This window comes from Raphanus sativus, chromosome 9 (assembly GCF_000801105.2).
Source record: "Raphanus sativus cultivar WK10039 chromosome 9, ASM80110v3, whole genome shotgun sequence".
Taxonomy (NCBI): Eukaryota; Viridiplantae; Streptophyta; class Magnoliopsida; order Brassicales; family Brassicaceae; genus Raphanus; species Raphanus sativus.
In genome coordinates, this window is record NC_079519.1 from 20,093,001 (window position 1) to 20,119,873 (window position 26,873).

At 34.8% G+C, this 26,873-nt stretch overlaps 2 protein-coding genes and 1 non-coding gene across 16 annotated transcripts; all 3 read left to right on the forward strand.

The window, feature by feature from the left end:
• Positions 1-8,569: 8,569 nt before the first annotated feature.
• On the forward strand, positions 8,570-8,641 carry TRNAT-UGU (transfer RNA threonine (anticodon UGU)). Its single transcript has one exon. It is a non-coding gene; the product is annotated as a tRNA-Thr (tRNA).
• Positions 8,642-15,711: 7,070 nt separating this feature from the next.
• Positions 15,712-17,006, forward strand: LOC108825521 (uncharacterized). Of its 14 annotated transcripts, none has more exons than XR_008938658.1 (4): positions 15,713-15,951; positions 16,030-16,077; positions 16,433-16,483; positions 16,567-17,006. XR_008938658.1 is itself a non-coding variant. In XM_056994191.1 (4 exons), the coding sequence occupies exons 1-4, from the start codon at positions 15,948-15,950 to the stop codon at positions 16,819-16,821; spliced, it is 399 nt and encodes a 132-aa protein (XP_056850171.1). In that variant the 5' UTR covers positions 15,717-15,947; the 3' UTR covers positions 16,822-17,006. The 14 variants fall into 14 exon arrangements, 1 of the variants encoding a protein (XP_056850171.1); XR_008938659.1 differs by having other exon boundaries at positions 15,713-15,940; XR_008938654.1 differs by having other exon boundaries at positions 15,717-15,945; positions 16,363-16,483.
• A 2,232-nt stretch (positions 17,007-19,238) lies between these two features.
• On the forward strand, positions 19,239-19,580 carry LOC108824912 (uncharacterized). The gene has a single exon (XM_018598278.1). It carries the CDS (start codon positions 19,239-19,241, stop codon positions 19,578-19,580), a length of 342 nt encoding a protein of 113 aa, XP_018453780.1.
• Positions 19,581-26,873: the final 7,293 nt, after the last annotated feature.

Genomic DNA, 26,873 nt, shown 5'->3' on the forward strand with positions numbered 1-26,873 from the left:
TATGTTGCCCGTTCGCCTCTATCATCATGCCGAGCAGGTCTTCCGTTTTTGGTCTGAACTTCTGCTGGAAAGTAGTACTCAGCAAAGTTTGAAATTTCTTCATTGATCATATGTGCGACTATAGAAACTTCCACCCTACTTAGATTTTTCACCATCTTCTTCAAATGGAACATATACCGCTCATACAGATACATCCATCTATACTGCACAGGACCACCAAGTTCCAATTCTCTTGCCAGGTGAATAACAAGATGCTCCATAACATCAAAAAATGAGGGAGGAAATATCTTCTCAAGGTTGCACTGAATCACGGCTATGTTAGTCTTCAGATTTTCAATACCTTCAAGAGTCACTGATCTGGCACATAAATCGCGGAAGAAAGCACTTATCCCTGCAATTGCTTCATAAATATTTCGTGGTAATAGTTCCTTGAAAGCAAACGGAAGTAAGCGCTGCATCAACACATGACAATCGTGACTTTTTAAGCCAATAAACTTTCCTTCCTTTCTGTCGATACAGTTACGCAAATTAGATGCGTAACCGTCTGGAAACTCCACATCGTTTGAAATCCAATCAAAGAACGCATATTTTCCTTCTGCATCAAGTCGGTATATGGGAAAAAGAGCCCTACCATTCTCATCAACATGAAGTTCTGAACGAGCACATATATCGACTAAATCCAGTCTTGACTTCAAGTTATCCTTTGTTTTACCTTGAACGTTAAGGATCGTGTTCATGAGATTGTCAAAAAAATTCTTCTCAATATGCATGACATCTAAATTATGTCTTAGCAAATGATCCTCCCAGTATGGCAGATCCCAGAATATACTTTTTTGTGCCAGTTATGTAGGTTTCCAACAGCATCTACCGGAAAACGCGCATGTCCACCAATGTCTGGCGTCCTTTCTGCACCAAAATCTATTAGTTGTGTCTTCAAACCTTTCCCACTAATTTTCGCAGGTGGACTGTCAAACACCCTCTTGTTCTTCGTAAACAAATTCCTACTCCTACGATATGGATGATCAGGTGGTAGGAATCTCTTGTGACAGTCAAACCAACACGTTTTCCTTCCGTGTTTTAGTTGGAAAGCATCAGTGTTATCTTGACAATATGGACATGATAGCCTTCCATGCGTTGTCCATCCAGATAACATACCATATGCTGGAAAATCACTTATTGTCCACATTAGTAATGCCCGCATTTGAAAATTTTCTTTACACGAAATATCGTATGTTTCAGCACCTTCAGCTCATAGTTGTTGCAACTCATATATTAGTGGCTGAAGAAACACATCAAGTGATCTCTTAGGATGCTCTGGTCCGGGAACGAGAATGGAGAGAGACAAAAACTCTCGTCGCAAGCACAAGTTTAAGGGTAAGTTGTATTGTGTAACAATGACTGGCCATAGAGAATATTGTCTTCCACTCTTCCCATACGGGCTGAAACCATCAGTACATAATCCAAGGTAGACATTTCTTCTCTCATACGCAAAGTCGGGATACTTTGATTGGAAATGTTTCCACGCTTTTGCATCTGAAGGATGTCTAATCTCACCATCTGTTGAGTGCTCTGCAGCCATCTCATTCGTTGCGCTGTGCGTTCCGAAAGATACAACCTCTGCAACCTTTCCGTCAAAGGCAAATACCACATCCTTTTATATGGCACTGGAACTCTTCCACTCGTATCTTTATAACGAGGCTTCCCACAAAATTTGCATGTAGTCCGCTGGTCATCCGCCCTCCAATAAATCATGCAGTTATCGCTGCATACATCTATTACCTGATAAGATAAACCAACCCCAGCTACGAGTTTTTGAACCTCGTAGTATGAACCTGGAGCTACATTATCCTCAGGTAGAATACCTTTAACAAAATTAGCTATCGCATCCACACAGTCTTCAGCCAAGTTATAATCTGTTTTAATGCCCATCAGTCTCATAGCAGATGATAAAGATGAATGACCATCTCTGCAACCTTCGTACAATGGTTGCTTTCCAGCATCCAACATTTCATAAAATCTCCTAGCTTCTGCATTGGGTAAATCTTCCCCTCTAAAATGATCATTTATCATCTGCTCAGTACCTACACCATAATCTACATCCGCTCTAATTGGTTCTTCTAATCTAACCGCCGGCTGAGGTTCGCTAGTACTACCAAGTTCATAATCAGTTTCCCCATGATGATACCAAATTTTGTAACTTCGTGTAAACCCACTCAATAATAGATGAGTCCAAACATCCCACTCTTTAATAACTTTTCTATTTTTACAATTATAGCAAGGACATCTTAACTTACTTGTTTCTGCTTCCGGTTGTCGGTGAGCTACCCTCATGAACTCGACTATACCTTGATTGTATTCTTCCGTAAGCAATCTCGTGTCCGGATCCAAATGAGGTCGATCGATCCAAGAACAAAAATAATTTGAAGAAGACATGTTTTTTTGGAATCAAATTCGTGAGACTAGGAGAGAAGAGGAAGAAATGGAGTGAATGAAGAGGAAGAGGGGTGGCTGTATTTATAGATGAAATCCTCCCGGCATACTGAGGAAATTCCGAGGAAATTCCGAGGGAAACCGACATTTCCTCGAAATTTCGTCGGAATTTTTTAAATCCCCCAACGGCTCTCCCAACGGCTCTCTAACGGCTACAAGATGTCGTCGAAATATTAGTAATATCCGTCGGTTTTTTCCGACGACCGAGGTTTCCTCGGTATTCCCTCGAAAATTACCGAGGAAGTTGGTCTTCCTCGATATTTCCTCAAAAATAGTGAGGAAATTTCGAGGAAACCACATTTCTTGGTTTCCTCGGTATTTCCTCGATATTTGGTCAGAAATTTCCGAGGAACTCATTTTCCCTCGGTATTTCTTTCAGAATCAGCGTGTTTTCTTGTAGTGTTATAAAATTTGTAGATATATAAGAAACTAATGATCTTACGATTAGATATTTAAATTATTTTAAAAATTGTAATTTTTTTGAAAGCTTTAGTAATACAAATTGTATAATTACACAAAATAATAATATTTCAAAATTTGAAATGTTATATATGAATATATTTATTTTATAGATGATGTATGAACTATTACCATATTTTAAAAACAAATTACCAAAAAGAAATATTAATATTAAATGTAATAATATTAAATGTAATATATGAATTATTACCATATTCTAATAAGTTTGTCAAAAATATAAATCAACATTAAATAAAATTATCCATGTTATATTTTTCTGGAAGTCATGTCATTAATTTTAGTTGCCATGTCATTTTTGTTTTATAAAATTTATTATAGAGAGGACACGTGGTAAAATCACTTCGTAAATATAGCCTAGGAAATTATGTAACATAATAAATTCCAGCACTATCATGTAAAAGTTTTATTTTTAGAAGAGTCACGCCCTGCGCTTTTTGTAACCTAGTGTTAGTTTATTTTCAAACTTATATTAAAATAAATAAAATATATAATATGGAGAAATTTTTTCACATTTTTTATTACTTAACATTTTTAATCTTTTTGGAAATAATACATTAAATGTCGATTTAATTTGAAAATAACAAGTTTAAAATAATACTAACACTAGGTAGCGTGCGTTTTTTGAAGTGTGTTTTTAATTATTTTTTTTGGGGTCAAGAAGTGTGTTTTTAATAAGAAGTGTAATTTCCAAAACGTTAAAAAGTGCCTTTTTCAGAATTTAAACTATAAATAGAGTCAAGTTACTCGAGAAACACACTAAAACATTAGTACTCCCTCTGTTTTTAAATAATACATGTTTTGAGATTTTCACACTTTTTAATAAAACATATTAAAATTTACTTATTAGTGCATAGTTTTTTGTTATTTTATATTTCCTATATTTCTAAACCAATAAAATTTCAAGAAATGCAATTAATGTTTTTGAAATTCACAATTATTCATAATTAGTTGACAAAAATTACATTGAAAATATAAAAAATACATATTTTTGAAACAAAAAAAATTCCTAAAACATACATCTTTAAAAAACAGAGGGAGTATATTCCAAGAGTGTATTATCAGTCAATATAATTAACTGCTTCATTAAATATGCATTAACTCATAGAAAACAACAATAAAACCCTATAAAAACTGCAATGGTTTTTAGTTAAACTCAATAGTCAAGATTAAGTGTGTTAAGTATTGGAGATATGAAGAAGCTTTTCAGAGTTATGCTCCTGTTGATCGCTTATTTCACGTGCTCAGTGGCTATGGTACCTTACCGTGGTTGTGACGTGAACGGGCTAGTTCCTGAAGATGGATTTGGAAAGCCCCAGACGAGTGAGGTGCTGTTCGTTTGGTTGCCGTAGCCATCTGTGTCGGCGTCGGCGGCAATTCTTTTCGTGACTCTTGTTCGTTTGATTGACGCCGGTAGCTGCGTCTTAACGCTGCGTTTAGACGCTGGGTCTGGCGTCAAAAAAAATTGGACGCAGATAAAACTCGCGGTCGCGTCAAACTTTCTGCGTTTATTTACCTAATTACGTTTTTGTCCTTAATAAAATTCATTATTTACGTAAAATACCTAAACCCTAATAGACGCAGACGCTCTCTCCATCTCTCTCGATCTCTCTCCTCTCCATCGCTCTCAAATCTCTCCCTCTCCATCGCTCTCGAATCTCTCCCTCTCCATCACGAGGCCTTCGACACAAACCCATCTCAATCTCTCTCTCTCTCTTTCTCGATCTCCAACGCATCTCTCTGTTCTCCGACAAACCCATTCTCTTTGAGGTAATAGTCACATTCTCTGTTTGACACTGATAGTGATGGTCACTGTTCTAATTGATGGTATGTTGTAGATTCTCCAAGTGTGAGATGAGTTGATGGTGCAATGCGAGGATTGTTCTGAGTGCCAAGTGTTTTTGATTTCGTGATGTGATCGTGATTTTGTGTTGCTGCATTTTGGTTTGAATGTGTTTGTTTACATATTACTTCTAGGAAGCTTTACTGTTAGGGTTGGCTAGTGATAGAGTAAAGGTGTAAATTTAAAATACAAAATTTTCTAACGAATTTTGTTTTCTTGTTTATTTGAACTAAGTTTGGTTTATGTAAAAATCCCTAAACTAAATTAAATAAAATCAGTTAAAAATTTCACATTAAATATATAGTATATGGATTTTACCCAAATTAAATTTCATAGTTTTAGCATTGAAAATGATTTAGTTTAAATACTCAAAATATTAATATATTAACTGTGATTAATTATTTAGTTAAATTTTAGTTTATTATTTTAATATATTAACTCGTGCAAATGTATGATTTAGTTTTATGACAAAAAATATTGTTATATTTGTATATTTGACCAAAAATTTATTACCAAGTAAACATAATATTTTTTATGAATATAAATATATTTAAACTATATTTTATTTATTTAAAATATAATTTTACAAATTTTCAAAATAAAATAATGAATAAATGAAAATAACTGCAGCGTCTATCAAACGAACAACAATCTGAAGCTGCATCAGCGTCGGCGTCGGCGTCAGCGTCTACGAAACGAAGAACAATTTGCGAGTTTGACGCTGCCGTTGACGCCGACGCTGAAACCTGCGGCAACCAAACGAACAGGCCTTGAGTCCAAGGAGAAAATTTATTCCGGTCGTAAGTTAGTTTCTGGTACGAGTCGTGGTTCTTGTGGCCACTAAATGTCAGGAAGGTAACTAATAAGGGCATGTTCGTTTGTACATCTGAAAGATGCATCCAGATGGTCTATCTGGATGCCTTATCCAGATGCTCCATCTGGGTGTTGTTCGTCTCTGCATTTCGTTTATCTAGATGTAACATTTTAATGTACAAAATGAACATCAACTTGCATCTTCACCAAAATGGATCACCCAGATGAACAAACGAACAACACCTAAGATTATTAATAATAATAAGATCTTGATTCCAACTAATATTTTCTTGGTCATATCTATACTCGTTTTAATGGTTATCAGTATTGTAATGATTTTTTCCTAATCTAATTAAGGGGTTTTACCAAATATGATCTAAAACTTGATTTTAAATATAAAGGTATATCTCAACTTGAATCATATGCAAAATTAATCAAAAAGCTATTGAAGTTACAAGTAGCAGTGGAAGCACCTTAGTTTAATGGTTAAGGTCTAAAGGCTTCTACACCCAGGTCTGGAGTTCGACTCCCAGACTATACAATTTATTGCAGATTTTTTCAAATTCAGGTTTCAAGTCCCGGAGAAAGTGCGATTTATTAGGCAACTATGCAGATTATGGAAGGAAGGATTACATGCAATTATGCGATTATGGAAGGAAGGATTACAAGAGATCTTCAACATGGTGCAAGTAAATCTGGTCAGGCGTGGATCTTTATAGGACGGTTCAGATGATGCAGTTAGGCGTAGATCTTAATAAGACAGGTAGTATTGTCGGTTGTCGAATCGTCTATGTAATGTTCCTAATAATTGTAATATCATAATAAATCAGCGTTAAAAAAAGATACAAGTAGCTTTTTGTGACCAAACAAAAAAACAGCATGTACTTTTAGGAAATAAGTTTTGGAAGTCTTTAGGGTGTTTTGTAAGTCTTCTAAAAATTAAAAATTGTAGATCTTAAAAATAAATTATAAATTAAAAAAATATTTTGATGAGGGAAAAATGAAAATTATGTAACTATAAACCTTCTTAAATGATATAAATTAAGATATAGTAATTTTAAGAAGTTTTCAACACAGATGAGTTAATGTAGTGAGTCTTTGTTTTCTTTGGTTAAAGAGTTTGGTAACATATGTTGTAGTATTGTTTGGTTTTTTAGGGTCAGATTTTGGGAAGCTAAACATGTTTTTTGAGAAAATTAAAATTTGACCAATATCTGTTTAGTTTTGTATATATTTCACACTTTTGAGGTTTATTTTAAGTTTAATGAAGTGTTTATATGTGTTTTTAGTTGGTTATTTGAGTTTATGGTAAATTTAGGTCTAGAAGACTTTCAGTAAGTCTTCTATGAGTAGTTTATTTAGATGTAGAAGACTTTATGACTTTGTGTTTTATAAAATAAAAGACTTCTGGGAAGTCTCCCAAAACGTACCGAACCTCCAATTTTGCCAAGTTACATTTAACCTAACCGGTTTTTTTGCTCCACATATAAATAGTTTTTTCACTATTTACTCATAAATCACCTAACCCTAGTCGTTTCTCTCTGATGCGATAAAGGAAGTATTCTCCGGCGAATGTTTGTTTTCCGTCCTTCCACCGCCAGTAAACTCGTCAACACGTCGAAACTCGTTTCTCCATCACTAATTGTTCTCATCTTGTCTCGGCTTGAAACACAAAGGCGTACTTCATGTGTTTTTGCTATCTCGATCAAGTTCCTAACTTGTCTATCACTTGTAACATGAATATGAGGAGTGTCTCAATCCGTCTGTCGTCTCATTGCTTCTGGTAATGAGTAGTTAACTCCACAATCTCTGTGTTGATGTCCAGGTTATAATCTTCTTGAGTCATTTCAACAAGTTCAGCAAGTGTAGAACCTTCACTCAAAAATAATATTCTCACTCCTTTCACATTATCAACTACAAAATTCCAAGATTCGTCTTTCACCAACCATTCTCCGTAGACTACAGGTAACCGAAGCATCATCTGCAAAAAAAAATTAAATTAAAACATATTAGCAAACATAGAACATGAACTTCAAAATCTTAAACCCAGAAGACTTCCAGTAAGTCTTCTGCCATTGACTTGAAAGTTTACTAACCATGAATGTTGGAAACCTCATAACTAAGACCAATTAACTTATCAGTTTCATTCAGTATCCCCAATATTGCTTAATATACATGACTTAACAAGAAATTATTAAAAAAAATTATAGTTTTATAGAAAATGTCAGTTTATTATACATTGACGCATAAGACTTACATGGAATATTGTAAATACTTAAGGATGATGAAGATAATAGAGTAAAACCATCAATTTCGGAAAAAAAAACAGAATGACGTTTTCGTGAATAATAGGAACTTCTGGAATGGTGAGATGGACAAAAGAAACTTTCATAAAAATCAAAAGTTAGTTTTGTGTTTGACTTTTTGTTTTGTGTCATATTTGCAAAAAGCCCATCTAATTATTGGCTTGCCATTTACAATATGTATCTTTTATTTTGAATTATCTTGTTTATGCTAAGCGTTAATCTTTGAATATTTGAGAAAACTTGAAAGGTTTTTTTTTGCTTAAAAAACAAGAAAGGTTGCCACTGTCTTTTATGTCCCTAAATATTCATTCAGTTTATATGCTTTTTCTTAAAACAAATTGACATTTATCTTTGCATAAGAAATTCTCATTTTGATAATCCGTTGTTGATGTGGCAAAAATTATTCGTATATGTTAGAACTAAAATCTAACTTGTGTTAGGGTTAAAGAACCCAAGTTCTATCACTTTATGCTATAATCTAATTCACCTTAGCCAACCTCCAGAATGTTCACAAATTTAAAATGTACAACGAATATATTATATTAATTTATTTATAAGACGACTGAAAAATACTCATAAAGGTCAGCACTCTTAATAAACACGTTTATATATTATAAGCTGTGACATTTTATATCAAATTGCCCCTATAGCTCAGTGGTAGAGCGTCAGTCTTGTAAACTGAAGGTCCGTAGTTCAATCCTGCGTGTGGGCACCTTTACTGCCTTTTTGTTTCTTACTATATAAACATTCAGGAAGCGTTAATACTATTTTGCGATTCTTGTTTCACGAAAACAGAGCACTGAACGCATGAAGATCCAGAAGCTTGAGCCATTTTGTTCAAGAATCTAAACTATTTAATTTTGTGGTCTTCTCAAGAATCCATTACTCGTGACCGTTCCTTCAAAGCCTTCAACCTAATACAAGGGATCAGTCAAATAAATATATGTTGCCTTAATCATGCACACATGTAATTTGAAAGATCACATGTCGTTCCACATGTGTGACTAAATTGTCAGGAGAATCATCATTGTGGTAGAAACTACTATTTATTTTCCCACTTATGTTCTCCAAACGCATTACTCCAAAGCTATAGAAATCAAATTTCGAAAAAAAGAAATCAAATTTCATTGATACATGTTCATGCACTGAATATTCTGGAGACTTGTAACCATTTCAAACTTCAAAAATAAACAGAAAGAACTTGTATTTTGCTAAATGAGGAAGAACTTATTACCCTGTAAAATTTCTCCAAATCCACCTTGCGCAATCTTGATGCTGTCGTCCGGCAACCTACCAGTTGCAGCTTCAGTCGTCTGAAAAATGATTTTTCTTTTGTTTAACTTTGGAAATATCTCAAATCCATTGAGGTCTAGACTTAGCTCCAAAAAGATATTGCAGTTCATGGATAGGCTCATACTCCAATTTTTAAATGAGGCATAAACCATGATTCTATATATCTGCATAGTCTCACATGTTTAAAGTCGTGAGATTGTTTGTAATCCGGATCGCTTAACTCACAGGAATTCGCCAACCACTAGACCACTCATATGTGTAATTCTTAAAAATGAGGGAAATAAGTTTATTGGTATGATCTCATCACCAACCGTACAAAAGTAGAAAAGACAAAACATTGATTTTGACAAACCCTAAAAGCTGGTAAAACGATCAAGGCTACCAAATTACAGTTCTCTACTATAGTTGACATTTGAACTTGACTTCTAATCTTCTTCAGAGGATAATTCAATAATATGAAAACTGTTGTAAGTAAGAAGAAAAGAAGAGATGAATTAATATGTATTATTCCATGAGTAAAAAATCTTTTATATAGAAATCAAATTTCGAAAAAAAAGAAATCAAATTTCATTGATACATGACCATGCACTGAATATTCTGGAGATTTGTAATCACTTTAAACCTCACAAAGTCTTACCCTTATTATCACCAAACTTCACAAAGATAAACAGAGAAATAACTTGTTTTTTGTTTAATGAGAAAGAACTTATTACCCTGTAAAATTTCTCCAAATCCACCTTGCGCAATCTTGTTACTGTCCGGCAACCTACCAGTTGCAGCTTCAGTCATCTGAACAATGATTTTTTTTTTGGTTTAACTTTGGATATATCTCAGACCCATGAAGAGTTCTACACTAATCTCCAAAGAAGTATTGCAGTTCACAGATAGACTCACACTCCAAATTTTTAAACGAGGCCTAAACCATGATTCTATATATCTGCATAGTCTCACATGTTTAATGTCATTAGATTTTTGGAATCTGGATCGCTTAACTCACATAAATTCGCCTACCACTAGACCACTCATATGTGTAGTTCTTAAAAATGAATTGAAGTAAGTTTATTGGTATGATCTCATCACCAACCATACAAAAGTACAGAAGACAAAACATTGATTTTGAAAAACCCTAAAAGCTGGTAAAACAATCAAAGCTACCAACTTTCAGTTCTCTACTGTGCTTGACTTTTGACCTTGACTTCTAATCTTCTTCAGAAGATAATTCAATAATATGAAAACTGTTGTAAGTAAGAAGAAAATAAGAGAGGAACTAATGTGTATTATTCCATGAGTAAAATATCTTTTATATAGGCCTACAATAATTTGCAAATCGAGTTAAATTTAGGAAACAAGTACGATAGACAATCAAGTAAATCTAAGATTTTTCATAAGGGTATCACCATAATATTCATGACACTTATTTTTGATGTTCATTATACCCAAGTGTTTTCAAAATACCGTAGATGCCACCATGTTAAAAAATTTATCAGGAAAACCCACTGAGAAAAATATGGTTAAGGGAAAAAAAGTGTAGACTTAACAACTTCTTCTCATGTGTAGATACATTAAGATTATTTTTTTTTTTGAAAAAACATTAAGATATTTGAGATAAGGCAATCTGATAAAGTGAACTAATTTCTTTAAAGTAGCTGCAAGTAGTGCCTTGCTGAATAAAGCAGCCATATTTTTCAGGTAAGAGAACTTGTAAAACACAAATATCATTATTCTTATGAAGTGCATGTATCTTCATATGATTTGATGATGAAAATCAAGTAGATTTAACAATCAAGTAAATATTAGACTTTTTATAATGGGCATCACCACAATCTTCATGACAAAAAATAATGTAATTAAGCAAGTAGACTGATTAGTTATATGATTATAATGACTTAATATTATTGAATTTCTATTTGTATTTTTCTTATTAAACTGTGCATGATCATGGCTGTTTTTACTAATATCATTTAAGTTAAAAACATTGTGTGAAGATATGTTTTATATTCTAGATCAAGCGTGACAAAAACTCAAACAAGAAAAAAACAAAGGAAAGCCCGTGGCAAACATGAAGTTGTTGTTCTCAGCTGTCTAAGGAGTATTGAGGTCCAGGTCCCTGAGCTTTTTATAAGGTGGATAAAAGCTTGTATTTGCACGCCAACTTATACAGTAGGTTTTATGGCTTGGTTCATGGATACTTCAAAGGAAAAAGAGTACTCCGTCAAGTTGATCCTCTTTCCACTTATCTTTTTGTGATAGTGATGAACTCTCTCCGTCATGTTTAATAATGCAGCTTCCTCTGGTGCCCTCAATTACCACCAGAAGTGTGAAAAAACGGGGTTAACCCATCTGCGCTTTGCAGATGATCTGCTTATTTTTGTTGATGGTTCGGTGGAGTCCGTGAAGTGTGTTCTTCAAGTGCTCCATCAGTTTCAGGGGGTATATGAAATCTCTTTATCTGGAATAAGGCATGTATGCGGAGACTGGTAATGTTATTCTCTCAAGCTGGATCAATATGGGTTGCATGATATAGAGAATTCTTGGAGGCTCGCTAAGAAATTTCTGGACAACAAAGAATAAGAGAAACTACTCTTGGATGGCTAATAAAATTCTCAAAGGAAAGGACTGTGTTTACGGTTGGGTAAAGATGAGAGTGGGAAATGGCTCTTCATGTCTCTCTTAGTGGGATAATTGGTCTCTTTTTGGGAAGCTCCTTGATTTGGAGGATCTTTCCATCGACGGTGCCTGGAATATGCCACCGGCCAGAACAGAGAATCAAGTGTTCCTCCATGCCTATTTAACAACCTTATCTCTCAACGAAGAAGAATATACTTATAAGTGGGAGATAAATGGATCTGTTATTTCTAAATGGATTTTTTTTCTATGACTATATTAGGGAAGTCACTGCCCCTTTGCCTTGGGTGAAATCGGTTTGGATTAAAGGAGGAATACCTCATCACAGCTTTCTATGTTGGCTGTTCTGTCTCAATAGGTCTCCAACCAAAGATAAGACTGGTTCAATATGGTATAAACACTGACCCAACCTGTCTTTTCTGCCATGCTGCAGCAGAAACAAGGGATCATCTCTTTTTCCAATGTAGCTTTTCTTGGGATCTATGGGAACAGGTTGCACAGAGGTGTCAGTTCACAGCGTCACAGCAGTGGAATCAGACAATAAGCGATCTCCAAGCTCTTCCGGCTACGGGGTCTTTCACTCGGCTAATTCTACTAGCATGGAAAAGCACAATGTACTATATTTGGGCGGAGAGAAATAACAGACTGCATAACTCATCTTCCAGGTCTGGTGATTCAATCTTCTTACAAACTGAATCTTTTATCAGGAAACGGATTGCTAGTCAGAGATATCAAAACCCCCAAAACTCTTCTCGGATGCTGCAGCAGTGGTTCTCTACTGACTAATGCACAGCACCGTCCCGCCTTTAAGTTTATGATTCCTTGTTTCACTACTTGCCTCCAACAATACTGGCCTTCATCATCTTCTACTCTGATTATCTTACTTGTTGTGTGTCTCTTAACGAGCATTTCTCTTGTTTTTTTTTAAAACCAAAACACTGCCTAGAGGCCTGTAATTTCTTCTTCTTTTAATCTTTTTTTTTTTAGCAACTGGGTAATTTTCTATTAAAACAGGCCTAAAACAGTTTAGAACTGGCCCAAATAGAGAGTTTTGAAGACAAACAAGAATTAGAGAGCAGATTCGCAGGTCCATTAGAGGCCCGTGGAATAAAGGAAAAACAACAGAAGGAAAAAGAAACGATAGACGCTTCGACATCCGAGAGCACTCCAAAGAGATCCGTCGGTCGTCAGGAAGCGGTGATGGCTTGAACAAGCCCTTTACAGTCTGATCAAAGCCAGATATTGGTGAAGTCGAGTGAAGAGGCGTGGGATAGAGCATCTCTGATAGCCAAAGCCTCAGCTATGAGGGGGGAGGCGACATGCGTTTGGAAACGGGAGCCTCTTGTGATCTCGTTTGAAGCTCCATCGGTGAAGATCCATGCAAGGCCATCTTCTCTAGTAGTAGGATTCCATGCGGCATCCGTGTTGCAGTAGATTGTGTTCGGTGGAGGCTCCAGCAGAGGCGGCGGTTCTGACGGATGTTGCGGTGATTGCGGTAGAGCCGATTGGGTTTGTTCCCACTCTCTCTGAGATACGATTACTCTTGAGATTGTTTCCTCTGGTGATGAAGTCCTGTTCTGGAAGAGGAGTTGATTGCGACATGTCCATAGCCCCCAACATAACCACGGGAACATATTGGTCGTGATTCCTGATGGGGGAAGGTTGATCTTTAGCACAGATAGCTGCAGGGCCTCTCGAAATGACTCCAAGGTGCTCCAATCTGTAGTCGTAGACCATGGGCAAAGCTTCCAAACTTCCCTAGCAAAGGTACAATCAAATAAGATATGTTGTAGACTCTCAGTAGCCCCACATCTTTTACAGCCAGTGTTGCTAAGAAGTCCTCTTCTTTGTAGGTTTGCACCGGTGGAGAGGGCGTTTTGAGCGCATCTCCATAAGAAGAGCTTTATCTTTGGCAAAAGTGGAGGAGACCAAATCAGTTTCTCCCATTTTCAGGTACTATCATTCAAGAGTTGTGCTGTGGATTGAAGATTTTCCTGAAGAGAAGCAAAATAACTCGATTTTGCTGTATAAATGCCTGATTTCTTCTGTGTCCATATGTAGGTATCGGTGGCTCCAGAGATACTTGGTCTGATGGATAATATGTGCTTCAAGAGTTCCGGGAGGAGTCTGTTCACAAGAGCTGCATTCCATTCCTTAGTTTCTCTGGCTAGGAGGTCTGATACCATGAGATCTTGATCTTGGAGGAGTTGAGGTCCAAACGTTCTAAGGTCTTGATCCGGTTTTATCCAGGAGTCGGCCCACACCTTTGTGGATTCTCCATTTCCGATTGCTCTCCCGAGATGCGTAAGCAAGAGGTCTCTGCCCCAAACAATTCCTTTCCAGCCGTGAGAGGAAGATACCACTGCAGGGGTTTTGGTGAAGTGGGCCTTATGGCAGTACTTTCCTAGGAGTATTCTAGCTAGGAGACAGTCAGGTTTGGTGAGAAGTCTCCAAGCTATCTTTGCCAACAACGCTTGATTGAAGAGTTGTATGTTGCGGAATCCCAGTCCTCCCAAGCTTTTAGGCCGTGTAAGTAGATCCCATGAAGACCAACAAAATTTTTTATCTCCATCTGGTGTGTCCCACCAAAATCGAGTCAAAACTGACTGTATATGTTTGCAGAGACCCACAGGGAGTTGGAAGCAGGTCATGGCGAAGTTGGGAATAGGAGATAGAACTGATTGCAGTGCAGTGGATAAGAAGAGGTTGTTCCAGCTTAGAGCTTTCTGCTTCATTCTGTCCACAATGGATGCAAAGAGGTCCTTTTTCTTCCTGCCGAAATGTTCAGGTAGACCCAAGTACTTTCCCACTCCCCCTTCTTTATCAATTCCAAGTTGAAGTTTAACTCTATCCTTTGTTGTCTGTGGAGTTTTGGCAGAGAAGGAGATTGAAGATTTGTCGGTGTTGATTTTCTGCCCCAAGGCCGCTTCATATTCATGAAGGATCGTGATGAGGGAGGAGCAGCTTTGTGGGTCAGACTTGGTGAAGAACATAGTATCATCAGCAAAGAGTAAGTGGTTTATTCGTGGGCAGTTTCTTGCAACTCTAACTCCAGCTAATGTACCGTTTGCTTGTGCCTTTTTGCAGAGACCCGAGAGGACTTCTGCACAGAGTATAAAGATATAGGAGGATAGGGGATCACCCTGGCGAATGCCTCTCTGCGGATGGATGCTTCCTGCCACTTCATTGTCGAGAAGAAAAGAGTAGGTAACTGTACTAACACATTGCATTATCCAGTGTACCACTTTCTCATGAAACCCAAGTCTCTCTGAAACTTTTCTGATGAAACTTCACTCCAATTTGTCGTAAGCTTTGCTTATGTCAGTTTTGACAGCCATAGAGCAGTGAACTGTAGCGCCAGAGTTCTTGAGGTAGTGGAGCACTTCATGGGTTATCAATACATTGTCGGAGATCATTGTATCAGGTACGAACGCAGACTGATTCTCAGAGATGATAGACTGTAGCACTGGCTTGAGTCGCAATGATAGAATCTTAGAAATGACCTTATAGTATAATGCTATTGGCCTGTCGTCTGATACTGTCTTCGGAGAAGTTATCTTAGGAATGAGTCTTATAACCCATAAATTGAAACCTTAGAAATGACCTTCTTTTAATCTAATGCATAGAAAGCTCTTTAGAAAAACATGAAGTTTTTTTTTCCTTTTGGAACGTGGCAAAACATAAAGTTATAGAAAAAGTTTTTACATAAATTTATAAGAGAAATTACTTATAATGACTCTAATTATACACCAAATTACTAGACTAACTCTTATAACTTCGTAATTATTAGACTAACACAACTATTAAGTAAAAAGACAAAAAAACCTGTATCTCAGTTTACCATTATAAATCTTTTTTTTTCTGAACCAAAAGATTTTATTTTTTTCTAAAAATAAAAAAACCTGTATCGGGTGAAAGACGACGAACCCTAACTCACATACACCTCTGTTACCTCCATCTTTATCGTTTTCTATGGCATCGAAGGATGTGAAGACGAGAGAGTAGGCGATTGTTACTCAAGCTAAACTAGTGAGTGAAGGGATTAAAGCTTCGAGCAATGCCATTATCAGGATCTGCAAGTATTTGTTTGCCGGTGGAGTATGAGTTACTAATGCAATTTTTTTCTCTTTGAGTCATCATGTGTGTTTTTGTTAATTAAAATCTGGGTTTTGGTCGGATCAGGTTCTAAGAGTGATGTTACTCCGTTGGAGAGACTGAATTTTACAACAGGTGTTGTATTTTTCTTTTCATGTTTGATTGAGATTGATGATCTTTCTGTTGGATGTTGATGCTGATTTTATTTTCTGTCCAAAGATTGAAGTACATATATGAAGGACTGAAGGTTTCCGTGGATTGATCGAAGGGAATTGTGCTAATTTTGTTTGTATTGTGCTTTGATCCATGTTCGGTGGATATTGTTATCTGTTACTTCTGCTCATTTTGTTGGTCTCTGTTCAATTGCTTATATTATCTCCTTGACAAAGACATCTTTTTTTACATCTCCTATGTGTTCAGACAAACAAATCTCCTTATCAATAGAGATTAATGGTCCATCGCTATTGACAGTGCTGCGTCTCTGTATCAGGAAGGATCCAAAAGCATTGTACAATGATGGCCTCCATCTTTTATTGGAGTTGTGAGTCCCATCTTCTTCAAAATAAACTGCAACATGTATAAATATTTACATGATGCATCAAGACTAACGGTTTTTAATCTCAGGTTCCGTACATTGGCCTTTAACTTTGCAGTTTAACAGTCTCTAAAAATACTGGTTGGTCAAATCGAAAACAAATAACTCGGAGATTACTCATCATCATCACCATCTGTCTTGAAGTAACCCATAACAAAGCCTTAGCCAGAGACTGCAGAAACTCAAGAAAAGTCAAAGAAGGCCAAAGAAATGCAAAAAGAAGTGAAGAAAGAAGAAGCAGAGGAAAGAGGAGAGGACAGAGTTTTTGCATTACGTTAGTTTGAGACGCTACTTTTTTGGCATTGATTTCTTATCTCTGTTTCTTCTTTTATAAAAGCATGGTGTGAACAGAGTTGCACTGCGTAGTTTAAAGTTGATTTTGATTTCTTCAGTTTTTTTTTCTTTCTTTTTTGGAAATTAAGTTTCAGATTGTCTGTCTTCAAATAAAAGCTTCAGATTGTCTTTAAAATATGGTCTTCACTATTTGGTGAATTCAAAGTGCAACTTATGTATGACGAGGATAAAATATGTGCAGATTTGCAGAGTAAAATAGTGGCAAGTTGTGCACTTGTGCATATATTTCAAATGAGGCTGGTGGTGTGTTTAACTACAGCTAAACATGTTTGAGGTCGAGTATCAACATCCTCGTGGGGAGTTCTGTATTTACAACAAGCTTGTGGTCGGATACAAGATTAGAGCACACTGTACTTGTTATTTGGATCGATCACCACGAGATGATAAACCAGATTTGAAATTAATGTAAACCAAGTCAAAATTGAAGGTTAAATTAAGTTTAATTTACATAAACCCATATTTCTGTCAATAAATCTGCTGCAACATAAATTAAAAATTCTGCCACCAAATAAACAAAAAATCTATCAATAGTTTTAAGTCGGATATATAACTCTATCGTAAGAAAATAAGTCGATCAAAAAATAATAAGTCGGCCACAAAAATCTACCATTTATAACAAAACTGCTACCTCATTCGACAGATATATTTTTACAAATCTGTTTTCTATTTAAATCGGACAATTAAATCTGCCGTACAAACAAATCTGACGTTTCTAAGAAAGTCTGACACCACTTTAACAGTAGATTTCTTTTTCTACACAGATTTTATAAATAGATTCATTATTCGATAGATTTATTTTTTTGAAAATAAATCTACCGTCGATCAGATGTCAAGGGCACTATGGTAATGTTTTTTTTTTGTTATAACTACAGACAAGGATAATTTCGACCAGAAAAATATTCTAATAATTTTCAAAAAATATGAGTCATTCTAGTAATAAAGTAATCAATTAGTGTCATTTTAGTAAACTTCCCTTATAAATTGAAACCTTAGGAGCATCAAAAGTTCAAGATTGGAGTCAATAAAACAAACTCTTGAAACGGAAATTTACATGAACATTCATTTTCATTCATTACATACAATTATACAAACGGAAATTACAAACTCTTGTCATATGCTGCAGAATCTATCAGCCATCCAGATTTTTCTGACTGCTAAAAAAAAATATAGTGTCTATTATAAAATGAAAGGTATAATTTAGGAAAAATGATTGTTAACTACAGAACAATACGCCACTATGTGTCTTTATATCTGGACAAAGTAATGTGTCGGACACTATATAAACTATATGATTCACACAAAATATCCTTAGACTATTATTTTTTATGTTGCTAACACCATATGTATAATTTTAATAACTAAAATGTGTCAGATTTTAAATCTGACAATTTCTAATGACATTTTGAGATATTTTCACATAATTATTTTATTGTGCAACATTGTATTTGAATGTTTTATCTATATCTTTATTTATTTTTAATCTTTTGGATGTGTTATGGTTTATTTGTTTTGAGTTTAGTTGACGTAATTCTTATTAAATGTTTCTGAATTCCAAATTTAACACACTTTTTATCTATCTGAATGATGGTTATGGTGTTAGCGATATAATACACAATAGTTCAAAGATACTGGGAATTATTGGTTAGGTGGTAGGAACTGATTTTAACTTTAATTTTTTATCTACAATCTTTGAAATCACCAATCATGCTTTACAATGATTTTTAAAGCTGCAGTCCAAAAAACAAAAACAAAAAGTGACTGTAAACGTCTTATTTTCTAAAGTCTATTTTTTCTGTAGGAAATATACTGCTGTAGGAAATGTAATGCTGTAGTAATAAATTTTAAAAATACATCCTTTACGACTAAATAAAAAAATCAAACAAACTAAATTTTACTGTAAATGTTCTACATTTATATTCCAACCAATTAACCCCAATGTAAATCATATATTTTATTTAATTTTGACACATTTATTTATCCTGATGTGTTGCCATGTAGGGGTGTATTGTATGTGTTGTTAAAAATCATTTTTCCTATAATTTACATGTTTGGGAAATTTAAAATGTGAAATTAGGAAGAAAAATCCTAAATTGCAGTCCTTGGGAAAATTTTAATTTATTTATTTCATTATTTGCATTAGAATGCATGTTGATGTCACATAGTTGATCTGATACCTTAAATATTTTAGCTCTATAAGGTATGATATTTAAACATATCTAACATATATGCATGTACAATATCCCAAAAAATAACTACACTAAAAATTCATGAATGTAAAAATTATAAATACCAGTATTAATGTCATAGTAATCAGAAGATAAAACATAAATTGTATAAACATTAAACAATGAGTGGAAGTAAAAGAATTGTGTGCCTGTCCATTATAGTGATGATGGTAATGATTCTATCAATTTCTCAAAATATAAATTGTGTTAGTGATTCCGCATTTGCTCCTTCAGAAGAGAAAAGATTGTTCCACAAACCATCATCTTGTGTTGAAGATGCAAGGACAATTCCAAACTGTGTCCACGCAGTGAAGCATTTCCATTTCAAAAATGTTACAAAAGAATGTTGCATAGTTTTATTCGGTATTCCTGAAGATTGTTTAGGCATTTTGTTTCCTAGGCGGTTTTTTTATCGTTTTATGCTTAAAATTACATGTAAGTTATTAGGTATCATCAAGGTTTAGTTATATTTAAGTGATCATTTGTCATTCTATTTTAATGTAAGAACTATTGTTCATCTCCACTATATAATAACAACTAAATTGAAGCAATTCTAAAGATGTCACAGAGGACAAAATATTTCCTACCAATCAAACTGCCATGTCATCGCATCTCATTATGGGCTCTACAAATAAGTTTCATTCAATCTCAAGCAAGTCAATATTATTGCTTCGGTCTTATTCAAATCTAACCGCCGACTTTGTTAAAGAGACGCCGAAACTATTCGTCTGTCCATCTCCTCCGGTGTAACTCCCACAACGAAGAGGTTCAAAGCTCTTTAATAAATCATCCAGTCGAAACGCTTTGTAACTGTCCGCATCAATCCTCTCAAACGACGATAGCCATGCAATCATCAAATCAACTTCACTACTCAGACCATTGAAACGCAGCCCAACTCTTTATGTCCCCTCTTACGGACTATAAATATTCCCCTCATCCTCAAATATTCCATTCACGTTAATCTCTAACGCCATGGCAAACAGATCGGCAGAGACAACTCAAAGTTTCCTTCAGAATTTTCTTTCAACCAGGTTATACCAGGTCCAGGAGATTGGAAGTTGCTGTTTAAGCTCCTTCGTTTCTGGGAAGCTCGAAACGGCTCCAAAGGTATGTGACGCTGTCTCATACTACATGGTTTCGGCTTCTTTATTGTGTTCCGGCTTCTTTATACATTGTTCATCATTTTCAATATGATCTATTTTCTTACACTATCTATTTTCAAGACAATCATCGATCACAAAAAGTCTTAATCCTTTGCTCCGATTTGTAGGGTACGTCAAGGGGTTCTAATCATCTTAACCGATATATTGCTAAGATGATCAGAGGTCACTGAAGAAGAAGCCTGATATAATGTCAGAGGATCCTAAGGCATTGACCATGATTTTAGACAAATGTTCAGGTACTGCTTCGAGATAATCTCTTTCATTTTCATTTTGAAGGTTTTCTACTGGAACGTATGAGTTTTTTGTTTCGATCTGAGTACTGATGTTATTATGGGCTTGCCTGTGATGACTGAAACATGGAAGCCAACTTTAACTAGATCATGAAAGATTACTGTCATGGCATCAATATTTTGATCTTCAGGATCATTTTGTTTTTCCCTGATATATTCCTTAATGGTTCGTGTTGGATTTGCTCAATTCAGTGAACGGAGGAAGATAGAAAGGAAACGATTCTGATCTCAAAAGAAGAAGAGAGAGAAATTGAGAAGAAGCAGAAGGTAAGATGTTTTTTTTTTTTTGTCAACAAGGTAAGATGTTAAAGGTTAAAAAAAAACCTTTGATATTGTGTTCTTTTATATAACTACTTTTTTCTTAGTGGTTATCATTCAAATCTCTTTGCCATCTCAGCTTCTTTTTTCTTTCAAATTAAGTCTTTTTTTTGGAATCGTACAATTAGTAATAATGTCTTTATGGGTTTTTTCCGGAATCTGTTGGTCACCTTCCAAGTTGGTTAAAACTCTGATTATTTTTCTTAAGATAAAACAAGAGATTGACAATGGATAAAAATATACTCCCTATGTATCACTATAAGTGATGTTTAAAGTTTTAGCACATAGATTAAGAAAATATTAACTTTTATAAAATTTACATTAGTTATATACAAATATCATTAAATGAGAATTGTTCAACCAATAAGAAAAAGACAGCATTTTGTAATTGGTCACAAAATTCAAATGCTATTAAATTCTACATAGAATAGTGAGAACATCAATTATTTTGGAACAAAAAAAAGTTCTTTAAACACCACTTAATGTGATACAGAGGGAGTATTTAATTTCGGGAATTCGGCCAAAAAAACACTGAACATGGTAAGAATGGCCAAAAGAAACATGGACTCGAGGCTGGCCAAAAAAACCTGAACTTTTGTTGACTTTTATCAGTTTATGGAGAAACTTTGATTGACCGACCATATTAAGACATCGTTAACTAACAGTTAAGACGGTGGTTAACCAATGTTAAATACAAAGATCGTTAAGTAAAATGACGTTGTTTTACCTATTTTTATTATCAAAAATATGTTGTTCGCGTGGGTCAAACCTTAGAACTCATGGCCAAAGGACGAGATTTTTTGCCACTAGACTACAATCACTTTTAAGAATATCTATAACATGTTTTTTTTATTGAGTATCATACAAATCTCGAAAAATCTAAATTCTTTTTTAAAAAATTCCTAAAAATCTTAAAAATTCAAGAAAATTCTGAAAATTAAAATTAAAATTGAAATTATAAATATTAAAAAAAATAAAAAAAATAATTTTTTTTAATAAAAATTAATGTATCTAAGATCATTTGAGTTTTTTATCTTAAATACATTAATCATACATTTTTTTATAAATTAATATATTTGAGATAAAATAGAAAAATGATATTTATCACACTACAAATGTTTTTAATTTAATTATTATCATATTTTAGAAAAACAATTTGTGATAATATCATTTGTTTATTGTATCTTAATTATCATTTGTCTATTTTATCTTAAATACATCATTAAATTTAATTCGTTGCATTTTTTGAATTATTTTAGATTTTTTTTGAAATTTTTAATGTATTGATTTTTTTAAAAAAAAAATATTTGTAATTTCAATTTTAATTTTACTTTTCAGAATTTTCTTGAATTTTAAAGATTTTTTGGAATTGTTTTAAAAGAATTTATATTTTTGAGATTTGTTTGATACTCAATAAAAGAAAACATGTTATGGATATTCTTAAAAGTGACAGTAGTCTAATGGCAAGAAACCTCATCATTTGGCCATGAGTTCTCAGGTTCGATCCACGCGAACAACATATTTTTGATAATAAAAATAGGTAAAATGACGTCGTTTTACTTAACGATCTTTGCAAACGTCGTTTAATCATTCTGTAACGGTGTGTTTAATTTGGCGAGTCAGCGATAACTTACTGATTAAAGTTTAAAGTCAAATATAGTTCGGTATTTTTTTGACCAGCCAATATGTTCGTATTTATTATGGCAATTCTTGCCATTTTCATGATTTTTTTGGCCAAATTCCCATTTAATTTCCCATGGAGTTGCTTTAGTTTAGTAACTTTAGTTGATACATTTTCACTTTCTTACAGCTCCAACAACATGATTATTTGATTCTTCTATCATCTTCTCCTCTCACAGATCTTTGTTTGAAGTATCAGAGCCGTTGAGATGTTATAATCCTTCGACTCCTTGCGAAGCTAGATTATTCTAACCTTAGAAATCTTGTAATCATCTTTTCTCTCTCACGTTTGGTATATCATTCTCTATCTACTCTTTAGTTTCTCTCTGTCCGCCTGGATTTTGAGCTCTTCCCTTCACCAGAAACTGAAGAAAACAATACAAAGTTGAAAGCTTTTTCCCATTAATTTTATATGATTTTCCTTTTACCAGACTCTCTTTTGTTATTTTACTGTGTCATCTGTTTTATATGCCTTAACAAAGTTACTCTTTTGGGTTAGTTTCTATGTTAAGGTTGGACTACGATTCCTAGCATTCAGACTATGATTCAGTACATTAGGCTACGGTCGCGCACTCACATTTGTCTTAGAGTCGGTATGTCGGTTTGATTCGGTCTCTTTCTGACACCTCTTGCACGGTTCCCTCGGATCTTCGAACGTTCAGACCGTCGGATTCACCCAACAGGTAAAACGACGTCGTTTTACTTAACGATCTTTGCAAACGTCGTTTAATCATTCTGTAACGGTGTGTTTAATTTGGCGAGTCAGCGATAACTTACTGATTAAAGTTTAAATTCAAATATAGTTCGGTGTTTTTTTGACCAGCCAATATGTTCGTATTTATTATGGCAATTCTTGCCATGTTCATGATTTTTTGGCCGAATTCCCATTTAATTTCCCATGGAGTTGCTTTAGTTTAGTAACTTTAGTTGATACATTTTCACTTTCTTACAGCTCCAACAACATGATTATTTGATTCTTCTATCATCTTCTCCTCTCACAGATCTTTGTTTGAAGTATCAGAGCCGTCGAGATGTTATACTCCTTCGACTCCTTGCGAAGCTAGATTATTCTAAGCTTAGAAATCCTGTAATCATCTTTTCTCTCTCACGTTTGGTATATCATTCTCTATCTACTCTTTAGTTTCTCTCTGTCCGCCTGGATTTTGAGCTCTTCCCTTCACCAGAAACTGAAGAAAACAATACAAAGTTGAAAGCTTTTTCCCATTAATTTTATATGATTTTCCTTTTACCAGACTCTCTTTTGTTATTTTACTGTGTCATCTGTTTTATATGCCTTAACAAAGTTACTCTTTTGGTTTAATTTCTATGTTAAGGTTGGACTACGATTCCTAGCATCCAGACTACGATTCAGTACATTAGGCTACGGTCGCGCACTCACATTTGTCTTAGAGTCGGTATGTCGGTTTGATTTGGTCTCTTTCTGACACCTCTTGCACGGTTCCCTTGGATCTTCGAACGTTCAGACCGTCGGATTCACCCAACAGACGATCGTACTCGGCTCGGACTTGATTGATCCAGCCAAATATCGAAGTTTCTCTCTTAATCGGACTTTTCTCTCTCTGAGTTTCTCTCTGGATTTTCCTTAGAGTTTTCGCGACAGAAATGAAGAAATGAAGCCAAGTAGACGATTAAAAGTGACAGTTGGGAGGTTTAGGCCCGGAAACTGCAAAGTTCAACCGTTCATATTTCTTTATCACGCGGCTCTAAGGCTGTAACCGCTGCCCCGCGCTCTAAAGCGTTCCAGCGCGAGTTTTTCCCTTGTTTGGACAATTGACAATAAATGTTCCTGCCGATTACACTTAGGCGAAACTCGAGCTAAAGCTAGACTATTCCAGTCGACAGCTCTAACCACCTTGAGGGAGTAGGGAGTAATGCTGAACCAGTGGGTGAGATAGCGAGGCCCGAGACGTCTGTGATTGTGACTTATTCACTTCCAAGATAAGGTTTGTGCAGCAGAAAAATGTTGAGTTCTCTGGTCAAGTGATGAGTCACACCGCTATCGGGAATCGAGTTGTTATAATTGAATCGAGTTGTTATAATTGAATCGAGTTGTTCTCTGGGCAACTTAAACGTTAGCCCGAGGTTGCAAAGGAGCCGAGGTATATGTCGAGTCATAGGATAATCCTAACATCTGAAGTTGAGAGCAAATTTGAGCATTATGCCCATGAACTCCGCAAAGTTGGTGTATGCCTTGGTTGATATCACTCAAATTGCCCTAAGGAGTGATTTTTACTCTCTCAAATAAGAGGTTCAGTTGTAGTACTTAGGGATCGAATGCACAGGAAGTGTGAGCACACAATAAACTCAATCAATTGCAATTAAGCTAGGTAAATAGATTAATAAACAGTAAATAAAGAAAAACAGTTGGACAAGGTAGTTGTTCAGTAGATTGATGAGTTGTTTAATAGAAGGATGGTTGTTAGACCTAGGGTTTCTATTCAAGTAATCAGGATTATAATAGTATACAGGCTAAAGTTGTATGCATGATATTCTAAAACTCAAACCAAGTAATAATCTATCAACTTATGTTTGTTTAGACCATCTATTGTCTAGATCTAAGATATCAATTGTCGTTTGTTGATCTTGAGAAAGTGTCAATGGATACTATATATTGAGTGTCGATCGATACACCTAGGCCTGGGATTCCGAACCGAACCGAAAATTGTGCCATTCAGTTATTGTTCGGTTATGAGGTACAAATTGATCGTAGGATGTTTTAAATATGTTCGGTTATCACCTCGGTTCGGTTCGGTTCATGAATTCCGATCTGTTAACCGAAGTTAAACCTAGCTATATAAACCACTAACTAAATGTAAGTGTTGGCAGACCTAAATCTAATCCATTTCTCTCTCAAACCCGAGCCTCTTCTAGTCTTCTTCGTCGGGATCTCTAACATGATCTTGTCTTCTTCATCTGATTCTCATCTTTCCGACACGAGGTAAGTTCTTCTTTCTTATTCCTTATGTTTGTGTCTTTTTCAGTTTAGGGTTTGGGCTTGAGATCATTTTGGGATCTAGGTTTCTGTCAAAATCAGTTAGGTATTTAGGACTAGTCAAAGGAAGGGTTGATTATCGGTGACAGTGTCTCATAAGTTTTCTTTACAGTTTAGGATGGATATGAGATTAAGGGTTTCAATCAAAATCGAGTAGGGGTTTAAGATTTGGATCAAAGGAACTAAGGAAGAGTTCCGTGTGATGGTGTCTCATGGGATTTGGTTATCGATTTTCAGTCTAGGGTTTGGGATGTATTTGGGATTTAATTAGGTTTCATAATAGATTGATCTGGTTTTTAGCCATTAAGTGTCTTTGGTTAGTGTTGATACTTTCTTTATTCTTTAACTTGAATTTTTTCATCTTATGTTGATGCAGAGCCATCTCGAATTATTTATGGACCATGTTCAAAAAATATTAATGGTTTTTATTAACGATGTAATAGAGTAGTTTTAAAAACTTATAGTTATATATATATATATATATATATATATATATATATATATATATATATATTTGACATTTTTCTGAAATTATCAGCTCTAAATTTAATACTATGATTAAAATTTTAAATTTTATATCCTAACTTAAATATTTATTTTCAAAAATTCTTAATTTTTCTTTTATTTTTCAACTCGGACCTTGTTCGACCGCTCCACTTGCACGTGCTGTTAGACGGCCCTGTGTTGATGTTAGGTTGTGAAGACAACAAGGAGCTATTTGGAGAGGGTACTGAATCACGAGCAAATGCAACTGCTGGAAAGATTAGAGCTTTATAGGTAATGTTATTTATCTTTTAACTGGCATGTCTTTTAGCTGATTTTCTGACTGCAATAACTACAAGGTTCGAGTACAGAGACTAAGGGAGTTGATGGCTCCATGTTTCTGTTTTTTTTGGTCCATCATTATGATTTATTTTGGTTCCTCGTCTGTATTTTGGACATTCTCAGCATTTTCTTGAAACTATGTGAATCTATGCCTCTTTGAATCTTTGCTAGTTGCAAAGAGTAATAGATTCTGAATCTTTTATCTTGTGTTATGAATTTATGATGATAGGGAAAAGTATGAATGTTTTTATTGGATTGCTTATGTTTTTGTAATTTTTCAGGCCATAACCGAAAGAAACCGAAAATACCCGAGAATAACCGAAAATACCCGAGAATAACAAAAAAAAATATATTTGGTAAACCATTTAATAATTTGGTTATTTACGGAAATAAACAGAAAACCAAAATAAACCAATTTCCGAACTGATCCAAACCAAATTCAATTTTGGTTTTCCTCGGAATAAGTTT